The sequence below is a fragment of the Hypanus sabinus genome, chromosome 18 (genome assembly GCF_030144855.1).
Source record: "Hypanus sabinus isolate sHypSab1 chromosome 18, sHypSab1.hap1, whole genome shotgun sequence".
Taxonomy (NCBI): Eukaryota; Metazoa; Chordata; class Chondrichthyes; order Myliobatiformes; family Dasyatidae; genus Hypanus; species Hypanus sabinus.
The window spans coordinates 22,168,790-22,183,238 of NC_082723.1; the positions used below are offsets into that span (position 1 = coordinate 22,168,790).

The following is a 14,449-nucleotide window of genomic DNA, read 5'->3' on the forward strand; positions in this document are numbered from 1 at the left end:
CAGCCGATACCCCAGAGAGGAGTCTGAACGTTGTTGGCCGGGTTTGGAGTCAAGTCAGGGAAAGGGAAGGGACATGGTGTAGGAAGGCACTTGCACCCCGGGGTAAACTGTCGGAGAAACTCAGCACGTATGAATGGAGGGAAATAGAGGGCCAACTAGACTGAAAGATAGAGAGGTGGCATCCAGTATAAGGAGGTGAAGGGATGGAGCAAGAGCAGGCAGGTGATAGGTGGATCCTGGTTATGAGGGGTGATAGGCAGATGGAGGAGAGAAGAGTGGAAATAATGACAGAGGTTGGCAGGTGATAGGTGGATCCTGGTTATGAGGAGTGATAGGCAGATGGAGGAGAGAAGAGTGGAAATAATGACAGAGGTTGGCAGGTGATAGGTGGATCCTGGTTATGAGGGGTGATAGGCAGATGGAGGAGAGAAGAGTGGAAATAATGACAGAGGTTGGCAGGTGATAGGTGGATCCTGGTTATGAGGGGTGATAGGCAGATGGAGGAGAGAAGAGTGGAAATAATGACAGAGCTTGGCAGGTGATAGGTGGATCCTGGTTATGAGGAGTGATAGGCAGATGGAGGAGAGAAGAGTGGAAATAATGACAGAGGTTGGCAGGTGATTAGTGGAGACAACAAAGAGCTTCAGATGATGGAACCAGATGGGAAAGGAAGGTGGAGCAGTTAAGGGAGATGGAGTGGGCAGATAGGAACAGTGAGGGAGGGGAAGAGGCACTGAAGGAGAAATGTGTGGGTGATGATTAGAGGAAGAGGCAGTAGGAATGGACAGAAACTGGGTGAAGGGGAGGCTGGGGGCTTTGTGGGAGGAACTAGGTGGATTAAAGGGGGAGAGAGAGAGTAAATGGACAGATAGGGATCAGTTCGCTTGAAAATGGAGAAATCAGTGTTCATGCCATCAGACTGTGAACTGCCTGGGTGCTGTTAATTGGGATGCACTTTTAGCTGAAGGACTTCTGATGACAAGATTAACTTTAAAGTGGTACTCAATGCTACAATCTGCAGCTTCATTCTACTATTCAAATGCCTTGCCTTGTCCTCCTTTCTGGAGTCTGGTTAATCTATCCCCACCCTTCACCTCCCAACTGGTCACCATTAAAGCTGCAGCAAGGATTGGCAGAATTCAGATTTGCTTTGTATATTTGTGCTTCCTATCACTGAACTTCCCCATGCTGAGCAATCCTAATGAAAGGTCAGTGACCTGAAAGATTATTGGGATCAGGTTTATCATCACTGACATGTGTCGTGAAACTTGTTTAGTGGCAGTAGCGCTGTTGATAAAACGTTGAGTGTGTGTCTTCAGGTGCCTCTACCTCTTTGTTGAGCAAGATGATAATCGTCGAGGCCGAGAACAGAAAACAAACAGGTGCTGAACGCCATCTGCCCGTGTTTGACTGGTCCCCCTCTCTTCTCGCAGCGGTCAATTGTTGAGAGATACAGGAAGCTTAGGCCTCACTACAGCAGGTTTGGGAGCAGTTGCTGCCGAGTGGCCATCGGGCTTCACTCAGCTCAGCCCCGAACTGACGCCACTACTCTGCAGCTCGTGTTCTGTGTGTTAATTCTTTACCTTTTTCCTTTTTACTACTTGGGCAATTTGTTTGCTTTTGCACACAGGATGTGTGATGGTCTTTGTTTGTGTGTGTGTGTGTGTGGGTTCCATTGTGTTTCTTCGTTTTGTGAGTACCTGCAGGAAGATGTGTCTCAAGCTTGTACAGTATATATGTCCATAGTTTGATAGCAAATTTGAACTTTGAAGACACTCTGAGTTTATTTCAAATCTCAAACAAAACATTTAAGTTGATCTGCTGCTAACACTAGTTAAACTCGTGACATTGTCATTTAGCGCTAGCTATGGCCATAATTTATCAATAATTTAACAGCAGTTAAATTATAATAAATAATAGTTATTGTCTTTTAATGGTTGCTATTAATTCCAGGACAGTAAGGCCTTTTCTTAGATGATCAATGGCTCGTTGGTCAGGTCTCTTCCCAGAGCCATTGAGAGGATGCATTCACTTTCCCAGGCTCTTGCTTCATGGCACTGCTTTGCTGGACAGCTGGCATGGAAACGCCAATGCCCCTGAATGGAAAGTACTGCAAAAAGTAGTGGATACGGCCCCCAGTCCATCGCGGGTAAAGCCCTCCCCACCATTGAGCACATCTGCATGAAACGTTGTCACAGGAAAGAAGCATCCATCATCAGGGATCCCCACTACCTGGGATATGCTCTCTTCTCACTGCTGCCATCAGAAAGAAGGTACTGGAGCCTCAGGACTCACCCCACAGGGACAGTTATTACCTCTCAAATGTCAGCCTCTGGAACCAAAGGGGATAACTTAACCCAACTTCACTTGCTCCATCATTGAAATGTTCCCACTATTGTTAGTCCTGACGAAGGGTCTCAGCCCGAAACGTCGACAGTGCTTCTTCCTATAGACGCTGCCTGGCCTGCTGCGTTCCACCAGCATTTTGTGTGTGTTGCTTGAATTTCCAGCATCTGCAGATCTCCTCGTGTCCACAACTACTGTGCTCACTTTCAAGGACTCTCCATCTCATGTTCTCAATATTTGTTGTTTGTTATTATTATTTTTCTTTTTGTATTTGCACAGTTTGTTGTCTTTTGCACACTGGTTGAATGCTCTCGTTGGTGCGGTCTTTCATTGACTTCATTGATTTTCATTGATTCTGATATGCATATTATTTTGTTATGGATTTATAGAGCATGCCTGCAAGAAAGTGAATCTCAGGGTTGTATATTGTGGTGTAAAGGTATGGTGATAGTAAATTTACTTTGAACTGTAGTGAACAGGGGAAGGAGAAGCCTTTCAGTTTTCTGTGTGTTGATTCACTGTTTAATTGCTTTTGGTGGGTGATTAGGGTAATTACAGAGTTTGCTGACTGCTGATAACTTGCTCAAAGCAACAATTAACAAAACTGCAAAAGAAAAGCTAAATTGAAAGAGTCATCTTTGCCTTGGCCTGCGGTGTCTATCGTCTAAACCCATGAAAATTAAATCTTCTTTTTACCTGGCTTAATAAAATTCTGCTGCTTCCAGGAGGATCCATGTTCAGTTTTGGTTACAGTTTTGAAGGGAAACTGTGCACAGGGAGCACCTTAATGGTAAGATACACTCAGTGGCCACTGTTTTAGATACCTCCTGTACCTAATAAAGTGGCTATTGAGTGTATGTTCACGGTCTTCTGCTGCTGTAACCCATCCTCTTCAAGGTTTAACGTGTTGTGCATTCAGAGATGCTCTTCTGCACACCACTATTTGTGACTCATGGTTATTTGAGTTACTGTCACCTTCCCGTCAGCTTGAACCAGTCTGGTCATTCTCCCCGACCTCTCTCATTAACAAGGCGTTTTCACCCACAGAACTGCCACTCTCTAGATAGTTTTGTTTTTCCCACCAGTCTCTGTAAACTGTAGAGACTATTGTGTGTGAAAATCTCAGGAGAACAGCAGTTTCAAACTCAAACCACCCCATCTGGCACCAACAATCATTCCACAGTCAAAGTTACTTAGAACTCATTTCTTCCCCATTCTGATGTTTTGTCTGAACAACAACTGAACCTCTTGGCCATGTCTGCATGCTTTCTGCATTGAGTTGCTGCCACGTGATTGGCTGAGAAGATACTTGCATTAATGAGCAGGTGTACCTAATAAAGTGGCCACTGAATGTATATATCACTATATACTACCTTCAGATTGATTTCCTTGCAGGCATTTACAGGAGAAAAAGGAATACAATATAATTTTACATTAGCAGAGAGAGACTGACAAGCCTTGTGCAAGAATAGACAAACTATGCAAATGAAAGTGAACAAGACTGAGGACATGAGTGGTGAAGAGTCCTTGAAAATGAGTTTGTGGAAAAGTTCAGAGCAGTGGTGGTTGAAGTTTTGCACACCGGCTCAGGAGTGTATAATGATTGTAGGTTAAGAACTTTTCCTGAACCTGGGACCTGAGGCTCCTGTACCTCCTGCCTGATGGTAGTAGTGAGAAAAGGCATATGCCCTGCGTAGTTTGGGCCTTTGATGCTTTTGGAAATGTATGCAGTGGGTTTTTCATGTGATGCGCTGGGCTGTCTCTACCACTCACTGCAGCCTTTTTCATCCCTGAGCATCCCTGTTTCCACATGCAGCCAGTCAGGGTATTTGCACTAATGAGCAGATGTACCTAATAATGTGGACACCAAGTGTAATTTCTGAACACCCCCCCCCCCCACCCCCGCCGAGAGGCAGGTGAGCATTTCTAAAAATCTCTAGGACTGAGTGGCTGGCGGACATCACCCTGAGAGGGAACGTCAGTGGGATGTTGCAAAAGGTGTGTTTTCTTTCAGATCTTCTCTGAATATTAATGTTTCCTGCTTACGCTCATTGGCCACTTCATTAGACACACCTCACTCATTCATTGCTCATTAATGCAAATATCTAACCAGCCAATCTTGTGTGCCGAAGAGCATCTCTGAATGCACTGCACATTGAACCTTGAAGTAGATGAGCTACAGCAGCTGAAGGCCACAGGTGTACGTATCATTAGGAGGTGTCTAATAAAGTGCCACTACGTTGCCACAGTTGGGGCAGCCAGATGCGATGAGATGGTGGGGGTTGAGAGGAGGAGATGAGACCTCCAGAAGTGCAAGCAGCTAACCTTTGACTTCCATTCACCATGGCAACCTGATTTACCACTCCCATGCCTCCCCTTTCTCACTCCAGCTCTTACAATTTGTGCTTTCTCCAGCAAAGCTCTCAGGTTTGCTTCCTTTAAGTGGCAGTTTTTCCAGGCAGCCACTGGGCCCACTTGCCACCAGATTTAAGAATGTTAGCGCATTACATATTGGAGCAAGAGTGGGCCAAGAGCCTGGTTAAGCCTGCAGTCCCATTCAATTAGATTATGACTGATTAAATAACGTTTCCATTCCCTCAAACCTTTTGATGCAGATCTGCTTTGCATGCCTTCAATGACTTAGCCTTGCCTGTGAACCTGAGGCCTCCATTGGTCAGGTTCGACCATGGACATTGCATCCCAGCTGTCTAGATAAGCGAGCCAGGGCAGTATAATATGGAGGGCAAGCTGGTGCCCATTTTGCTCTCCATGCATCTAATGAACCCAAAGGAACTACAGAGCTTGGTAGAGGTTGGCACCAGCATTGCCTTAGGAGTTGCCAGTCAGTGTGATTTACTCCCGAAGCCTTCCCCATGAGTGGGTACAGCTGCAAGGCAGTGGAGGTTTGAGATCAGAGTTTTCCTTCTCTCAGGTGAGCTGCCTGTGGCTGATGAGTCCAATCTGCCCAAAGCGACTGGTTTTAAGGCTCCAGTAACCTGCCTTTGCCCCTTCTCCTATCGGTAGAAATGGCTTCGTCAGATTTAGTAGCTGAGCCACACGTGAAGGCCAGGAGCTGGACTTTGTTGCTCAGAGGCTGTTTGAGGTGCATGTCATTAGGGGCATTTAGTAGGTAGTGTGAGCTTGTCCCCACTACCGGTCCCAGATATAACTACTTTAAGGAACCTCCCCATGAAAATTCCTGGAAAACAAATCCTTCCTGCCTCCACGTTAAAGGATAATCCCTTATTTTTAACAGAGTGCTTCCTGTTTTCACAAGGTGACAGATCCCATTGACCTCTACCCTGGTCAACTTTCCCAAAATCAGTGTATGTGTTTCCAAAGAAAGCACGTCTCATTATTATGAATTCCAGTGATATGTTAAATGGTAATGAAGGTGTGTTGATAACCGCCTCTAAAAATTTGTTGATCGTTATATGTTGGGTATCTGTTATGTATGCACGTCACATCTGTCATCTGGAATTCTGCTTTTAGTATTTCATAGAGAGGCATTTCAATATTAAAGCTCCTATGTAAACACTTAGAATGAAAATCTTATTTGTGAACATGCATCTCTCTCTCTCTCCGGGCTTTGTTGTCATGGTTTCAAATGTCTGAAATTTTCCAATTCAATATAGTTATTATATTAGAGAAGAAACAGGTTGTTATCAACTACCAATGTGATGGATAATGTTCGAGAGAATTAATTGTAATCATGAATCTTGTCTATCGCGACAATATTTACAATTCTTGCCTGTGCTGACTATAGTTATCCATCGTAGCTATTCGGGTGGTGAAATTCATATTGTTATCATCGTATCCGAGTATTAATGTTCTTTTTTCCCCCTTTATTACACATTTCCAAAATAGCACCTATCGTTTTCCTGAATTCTAATGACAGGAGGCTGAACTTTTCCTTGTAAAAGCACTAGATCTAGGATCAGAGGGCACAGTCTGAGAATAAGATGTCTCTGAAGAACATGCCCTCTTCTCATTGCAGCCATCAGGGAGGAGGTACACGAGTCTGAAAACACACACTCAATATTTTAGACACAGCTTCTGCCCCTCTGCCATCAGACTTCTGAACGGCCCATGAATGTACCTCACTATTTTGCTCTCATTTTGCAGTACTTATTTATTGTTTTTATATTTCTTATTGTAGTTGTGTATGTATTGCAAAACAATAAATTTCATGACGTGCACCAGAGGTGCTGTGTTGGCTGAGCCTTCAGAATTGTCAAGAACCCCTCCCATTCATTCCACAATCTCTTTGATCACCTACAGTCATTCAGGAGGTACCTCGTATAAAGACAAAGGCTGTTAGGCTGGGTAGCTTCTTACCCCAGACTGTGAGACTTCTGAACACCAGTACACATTATTTATGATGCACCAGTAATGGTAGTACTATGCATTTTCAACTGTATGTCCTAAATGAACTTTGTCAACTTGTCCATCTACAGAATGCTTTTTATCTGTTAATATTATTGTGTTGTTATTAATTTATATGCTCTATGCAATATATGTGCTTAGTCCCGGAGGAATGGAATTGAATTGAATGATCTTTATTGTCATTATACATAGGTACAATAAAACTCTGTTTGGCTTCCTCTCGGGCAAATAAAAACAAGACAGGAATAAAAAAACAGTATTAAATAGATAGGTAAAGAAAATAAGTTGCAGCAGCACCAGGATGTTGTTTCATTTAGCTGTATACATGTATATGGTTGAATGGCATTAAACTTGACCTTTGTCAGTGATAATAAATCAGATTCTGATTGTGTAGATAGCTGGTTAAGATGGACAGCTCTGATTAAATATACGAGGGGTGATTGATAAATTTGTGGCCTTAGGTAGAAGGAGTCAATTTCAGAAAACCTAGCACATTTATTTTTCAACATAGGTCCTTCCTACATGTACACACTTAGTCCAGCAGTCGTGGAGCATACGGATCCCTTCTTTGTAGAAGTGGACCACAGCAGGGGTGATTGATAAGTTTGTGGCCTAAGGTAGGAGATGAGTTATTAACAACTTTTCTGCATTATCACTCAAAGAGTTGAACTGCACGTGCATGTAATGAGAGCGTCTTGCACCTCCAGGTGGCCCACAGCAGGGGTGATTGATGTTCGCGGCCCAAGGTAGAAGGAGCTGAGTTACCCAGCTCTCGTTACATGCAGAAAGTTTGAAGTTATTAACTCATCTCCTTCTGCGTTAGGCCATGAATTTATCAATCACTCTATGCTGTGGACCACTTCTGGAGGTCCGAGATGCCGACTTGTACAAAGAAGGGATCCGTATGCTCCATGACCACTGGACTAAGTGTGTCAATGTAGGAAAAATAAATGTGCTAGGTTTTCCAAAATTGACTCCTTCTACCTTAGGCTATGAACTTATCAATCACCCCTTGTATTAAACACCTATTAAGATATCACTCCCATAGAACTGCAGCATAAATAACCAGAAGACAAAATGTAGCCACACAGCTGTATTCAAGGTAGATCTGTTAATCCTGTGTCTCTTTTGTCGGAGTTTGGAGGGGAACTTGACCGTGCAGTGTACAAGATCACTCCTATTGTGAGCAGTTTGCCTGCTCCAGCCATGATGGAGGGAGAAGTGGTTTCAAATATCGGAAAATTGAAACATTAGATTCACCCTCCGGGGCTGACTTGTGGCGTGCCGGCCAAACAAAACAACAAAAGCAATTAGTTGGATGATTAATAGTCAAGGTTGCGTTGGAGAGGCAGAGAATTCTGGCACCCTATTGACTGATGCCTATCCTTGATACCGGTGGTGAATTGCTTAGAAACTCATTTGTGGTGGATGATATCAAAAGTGTTCAATACTAATGACAGTGAGTTGAGCACTGCCTTGGAAATTTGATGTTAGTGATCAATTATGCATTGTAAAGACAAGCTTGAACATCTTGCAGTAATGGGAAAATTGATGGAAGAAAAAATCATGGTCAACAGCACATGGCGTTCATGAGTTACATCAAAGGATGGAGGGGAAAAAGTTTTAAAGAGCTTATTACAACTTGTCACATTAAAAACAGAGGGAAAACCATGATACCCACGTCATATGATACGGCGCAGGATGATGATGATGATGATAAAACACAAGAAATTCTGCACATGCTGGAAGTTCAAAACAAAATGCACAAAATAGTGGGGGAGCTCAGCAGGTCAGGTAACATCTATGGAAATGAAAACACAGTTGAAGTTTTGGGCTGAGACCCTTCTTCAGGACTGGAAAGGAAGGGGGTGCAGACACCAGAATAAAATGGTGTGGCGAGGGGAAGGAGGCTGGCAAGAAGATGATAGATGAAGCCAGGAGGGTAGGGAATGTAAAGGAATGGAGAGGAAGGAATCTGATAGGAGAGGAGAGTGGACCATAGGAGAAAGGGAAGGAGGAGGGAACACAGAGGGAAGTGATAGGCAGGTGAGAAGAGGGAAAGGCCAGAATAGGGAATAGAAGAAGAGAGGATGGGGAGAGAAAAAGTTTTTTTTACCAGAATAAGAAATCAATTTTCATGTAATCAGATTGGATTGTGGTTTTGTTGTGTATGCACTTTGCATCTGTCCTCTAGAATTTTGCTCTTCATATTTCATTTTGAGGCATTTCATTATTAAAAGTTCCTATGTAAACATTTAGAATGAACATCTTGTAGGTGAGCATGCACCTGTCTATCTGCAAGCTCCGTTGCTATGGTTTTAAATTACTGGAAGTTTCCAACCCCTATGCAGACTTAATATTAGAGAAGAAGCTGGTAGTTATCAATTGTCTACAGATTATGTTCAAGACATTACCTGAAATCATAAATATTATCTTACCCAACCATAGTTACAACTCTTGTCTTCTATGATTATAATTATAAATGGTGCAATGCGCCAGATAAGTGGATCTGGATCAGCCTATATCAATAGACAATGCTGTTGGTGCCTGAGAGGAGTTTTATGTGACCGCGTGGGCTTCCTCCACTTCCAATACGTACCGGTGGTAGGTTGCTTGGTCATTGTAAATTATCCCGTGATAGGCCAGGGTTAAATCGGGAGGTTCCCGACAGCACGGTTCAAAGTGTGAGAAGAGCTTGCTCCACGTTGTATCTCAATAACTAAAAAACCTCAGGAGAACATCACAATCAACTCGAGTTATCTCACTAATACTATTACTACTGTAAATAGTTATTAATTGCATCTATTCTGGTAATGAAATTTCTATCATTTTATAGAGTCACAGCACAGAAACAGGCCCTTTGACCCATCTAGTCCAAGCCAAACGATTATTCGGCCTAGCCCCATTGACCTGCACAAGGGCCACGGTCCTCCATACCAAGCGGTTATCCGAACTTCTCTTAAATGTGGAAATAGAACTTAGATCCACTAACCTTTCCACGCCCTCTGAGTGAAGAAGTTGACACTCATGATCCTCTTAAACCGTTCAGTTTTCACCCTTAACCCATGACCTGGTTATGGATGAAAGGTAAAATATTGAGCTGCCACTGGAAGGGGTGGATGCAGGTTTGATTTCAACCTTTAAGAGAAATTTAGACAGGTACATGGATGGGAGGGGTACAGGAGGCTATGCTCTCGGTTGATGGGACTAGGCAGAATAATAGTTCTGCACAGACTAGATGGCCTGTTTTTGTATTGTAGTTTTCTATTACTCTAATGAAAAACTTGCATAGAGCATCAGGCAGAAGATACAAAAGTCTGTAAACTCAACGCTGCTGTTATTGGGCCAGCATGATAGGATGGCCTCTGTTCCTCACATTCTACTTCGTCATGGCCTTACACCTTATTGTCTGCCTATATTGCACTTTCTCTGTGGCTGTAACACTTTCTTCTGTATTCTTTTATTGTTGCCCCTTCTACTACCTCAATGCAGGATGGCAGAGATGGGCATGTTGGTCCAGCTGGGCTGAAGGGCATGTTTCTATGCTGATGTGCATGCACATCTGGCCAGTGGTGCCTCATGCACCTGTCAGCCAGCCATCAGCATTGTGGGGGTGGTGGGGGGGGGAAGCTCCCTAAAATATACAATTTTATGTGTTATCCTGTTCTTAAATGATTTATTTTTCTGTGATCCAGCAGAAATGTATCTCTGATTACATCAGTCCTCTGACAGAAACTCCTGAGGCAGTGGGCTATTTAAATTAGCGGCAAAGACTTAAAAGAGATGACATTTTTCTATTATTGCACTGCATACTGTAGTGCTGTGCCCCATGGGCCCTCTGTGCTCTGCCACAGAAAGGCTTGGTGGGAGTGCTTCTAAACATTGTGCTTCCTGTCCAAGACCTTTCTTAAGTGTGTTTTTTTTAGAAAGATAAAGAATCAGAGATAAAAGCTTGCATTCTCCCTGCAAACACTGAGCCTGGAGGGGATTTGACAATATTTGTATAGCTGCTGATGGACTGTGAATATTTTGTGGAGAGTTAAATTGGTTACAAAAGCTGAATGCAAAGTTCAAAGTCAAAGTAAATTTATTATCAGATAAATATATGTCACCATATACATCACTGAGGTTTGTTTTTCTTGTGGGCATTCTCAATTAATCTATAGAATTATAACCGTAACAGAATCAGTGAAAGACGACAGCAACTAGGGCGTTCAATCAGTGTGCAAAAGACAACAAACTGTGCAGATACAAAAAGAAGAAATTTATTTATTTATTTGTTGAGCTATCGTGTGAAATAGGCTCTTCCAGTCTTTTGAGCCATGCCACCCAGCAATCCCCTGACTTTTTCCCAGCCTAATCACGGGACAATTTACACTGACTAATTAAACTACCAATCAATGTGTCTTTGGACTGTGGGAGGGACCCAGAGTGGAGTGGTCATGGGGGGAATGTACAAACTCCTTACAGGCAGCAGTAGGAAATTAACCAGGCTCACCTGTACTGTAAAGCGTTGTGTTAACAACTACTTGATGCACCATCAATAACTCTCGGAGACGTGAGGCGAGATATCGGCTTTTATTGGCTGGAAGAAAGAACAAACAGCAATTGCATCCTGGAGACTGAGGGCAAGGCAGTGTCTCCAATCGCCTTTATACCGGGGTCCATGGGAGGAGCCACGGGAGCAGTCAGTGAGGGGGGGGGGGGGCATGTCCAGACAGGTATATGTAGTTCACCACACTACTCTACCACACCAGAATGCTTAAGAGTTTTGGCAATAAATATTGAGAACACGAGATGAAGAGTCATTGAATATGAGCATTATACTGGCTGCTTAAGGCCCTTTGTGCTGATGTGAAATGGTCAGTCTCTACCACCACCCCTGAAGGGGCATTTCACGCACCCCCTACTCTCCCTGTAAAAAAAAAATTATCTCTGACATCCCCCCTATAAATTCTTCCAAAGCACCCCTTGTATTGACCATTTCCATCCAGGGAAAACGTTTCTGGCTATCCACTCGATCGATGCCTCTTTATCATCCTGTGCTCCTCTAACAAGTCATCTGTCACTCTGCTTTGCTCCAAAGAGAAAAGCCCTAGTTCGCTCAATCTATTTTCATAAGACGTGCTTCCTAATTCAGGGAACATCCTGTTAAATCCCCTCTGCACCCTCTCTAAAGCTTCCAATTCCTTCCTATAACAAGGTGACCAGAACTGATCACTAGGCAACCTAGTGTGGTCTAATCAGTTTAATAGAGGTGTAACATTAGCTTGCAGCTTTTGAACTCAATACCTTGACTAATGAAGGCCATCATACTAGATGCCTTTTTAACCATCCTATCAACATGTACAGCAACTTTGAGGGAATGATTTGACATGGACTGCAATGTAGAAGCAGGAGCTGGCCACTCCGCCTCTCAAGTCTGCTACCACATTATCCAGATTCATGATGTCTTTGAACAGCATGGCAGACTTGTGTTCAGCTCTGGTAACCACTGAGCACATCTGCATGAAACACTGTCACAGGGAAGCAGCATCCATCTCCATCCATCCCCCACCACCCAGGGCACGTTCTCTTCTCGCTGCTGCCGATAGGAAGGTCTCAGGACTCAACCATCAGGTTCGGGAACAGTTACTACTCTTCAACCATCAGGCTCTTGAACCAACGGGGATAACTTCACTTGCCTCATTGTTGAAGTGTTCCCACAAACAACGGACTCTCGATCAAGGACTCTTCATCTTATGCTCTCGGCATTTATTGCTTATTTATCACTATTATTGTTTCTTCTGTTAGTATTTGCACAGTTTGATGCCTTCTGCACTCTGGTTGAACGCTCTAGTTGGGTGGTCTTTCATTGATTGGGTTATAGTTATTATTCTATAGATTTGAGTACGCCCACAAGAAAATGAATCTCAGGCTTGTATATGGTGACATAAATGTACTTTGATAATAACATTTACTTTGGTCTGTCAGATGCTCAATTGCCCCCTTAAATGAAGTGGTCAACACAGTCCACAGAACTCCATTTGTACAAAACGCTAGGTGTGGTCTCACCAATTACAGTTGCAGTAAAAAAAAATTACATTCTCCATCATTCATTCTTTCATTTCATTCTCCCATCTCCTTGGGAATGAAGTTGACCCATGGGTGACTGTGCCCACTGGACATTTTACTTTGGCATTGGATATGATGTGCAGAATGAATGTTCCCTGTTGAACTCTTGCAATAACTCCTGTTTATTCTTTCCTCTTGCCCTTTGCAGCTTATTTCCAGTGATGCCGATGGGGCAATACAGAGAGCAGGCAGGTTCCGTGTGGAGAACGGATCAAGCGATGAGGTACGAAACAGCTGTCTGCTTTGTTGGTTGGGTTGAAGTTGGGTGCTGTGATGTTGTTACTGAGGCTGGGGTGATGGATGCTCCGGGCAGGGTGGTGGGAGGTAATAAGGCACCTCTTCCCTCTGCTAGTCTGCAGGTCACCCTTGGGCAAGGAGTAGCACCTGCTTAGCCACCCCCACCCGAATTCAGGGTCATATGAAGGCATAGGAGCAGGTATGAGCAGCTGATGCATATCACAAGTCCTGGTTATGCAACCACTGACACCAGGCAGACAATCTCTAATTAAGTATTGATAATGGCTGGAGTCACCCATCTCATAAAGACACTGCCCAGAAGAAGGCAATGGCAAACCATTTCTGTAGAAAAATCTGCCAAGAACAATCATGGTCAAAGACCCTGATTGCCTACGTCACACGACGTGGCACCTAATGATGATGTCATACGACATAGCACATGAGGATGATGATGTTGACTAGTGAACACTGATCTTCTGTTAACTTTCCTGGTTTACTTGCGGTACCTACATACAAGTTGTTAACACATTAGGCATTGGACTGTGCTGATCTCAGTGATGTGGGTGTGTGAGAGGTCAGATTAGGGTTTAGGGAGAGGGATGTGGGGAGTCAGAGGTCAGATTAGAGTTTAGGGACAAGGATGTGGGTAGTCAGAGGTTAGATTAGGGTTTAGGGACAGGGATGTGGGTAGTCAGAGGTCGTTAGGGTTTAGGGACAGGGATGTGGGTAGTCAGAGGTCGTTAGGGTTTAGGGACAGGGATGTGGGTAGTCAGAGGTCATTAGGGTTTAGGGAGAGCGATGTGGAAGAGTCAGATGTCAGATTGGGGTTTAGGGATAGGGATGTGGAGGAGTTTCAGATCAGGCCAGAGTCTAGGCTTCTGCTCTGACCTCTGCATTTGAAGGCTAGCGACATGGGTGTGTGACAAAGAACACCCACGGTCCAAGTTTTCAGTCTGCGCTCGAAAACCAGTGATGTGGACATTGATCAAGGATCATCCCTGGATGTTGGGCTGTTCCAGGTCAGTGAGTCCCAGGAACGGATATGTGTGTGTGACTAAGAGGAACCAGAGCTGCCTGCTTGGCGAGCCTGGAGTTCGGGGTCCCGTTGTCACTTGTCCAGGCTCAAAACTGAAGGTCAAAGCTGTGGTAAACCATGTATATCTGTCTGGACATGCCCCTCTGCTGACTGCTCCTGTGGCTCCTCCCACAGACCCCTGGATAAAGGTGATTGTGTCACTGCTCCTCCCACAGTCCAGGGCAGTCACCCGGCATGGACGTGCTCCGTTTTACTGCTAATAAAAGCCTTTCAGTATTTATTCTACTTCCAGTCTTTTGGAGTTACTGATAGTGCATCAAAAGCCCGAAG

At 44.0% G+C, this 14,449-nt stretch overlaps 1 protein-coding gene across 3 annotated transcripts in view; it reads left to right on the top strand.

Annotated features, from left to right (window-relative positions):
* garnl3 (GTPase activating Rap/RanGAP domain like 3) overlaps window positions 1–14,449 on the top strand; it is a 457,411-nt gene that overhangs the window by 197,686 nt on the left and 245,276 nt on the right. For all 3 annotated transcript variants that reach the window (XM_059993840.1, XM_059993839.1, XM_059993841.1), the window contains exon 3: window positions 12,995–13,069. In XM_059993840.1, the coding sequence (XP_059849823.1) occupies window positions 12,995–13,069 (75 nt within the window). The remainder of the gene's footprint in view (window positions 1–12,994; window positions 13,070–14,449) is intronic.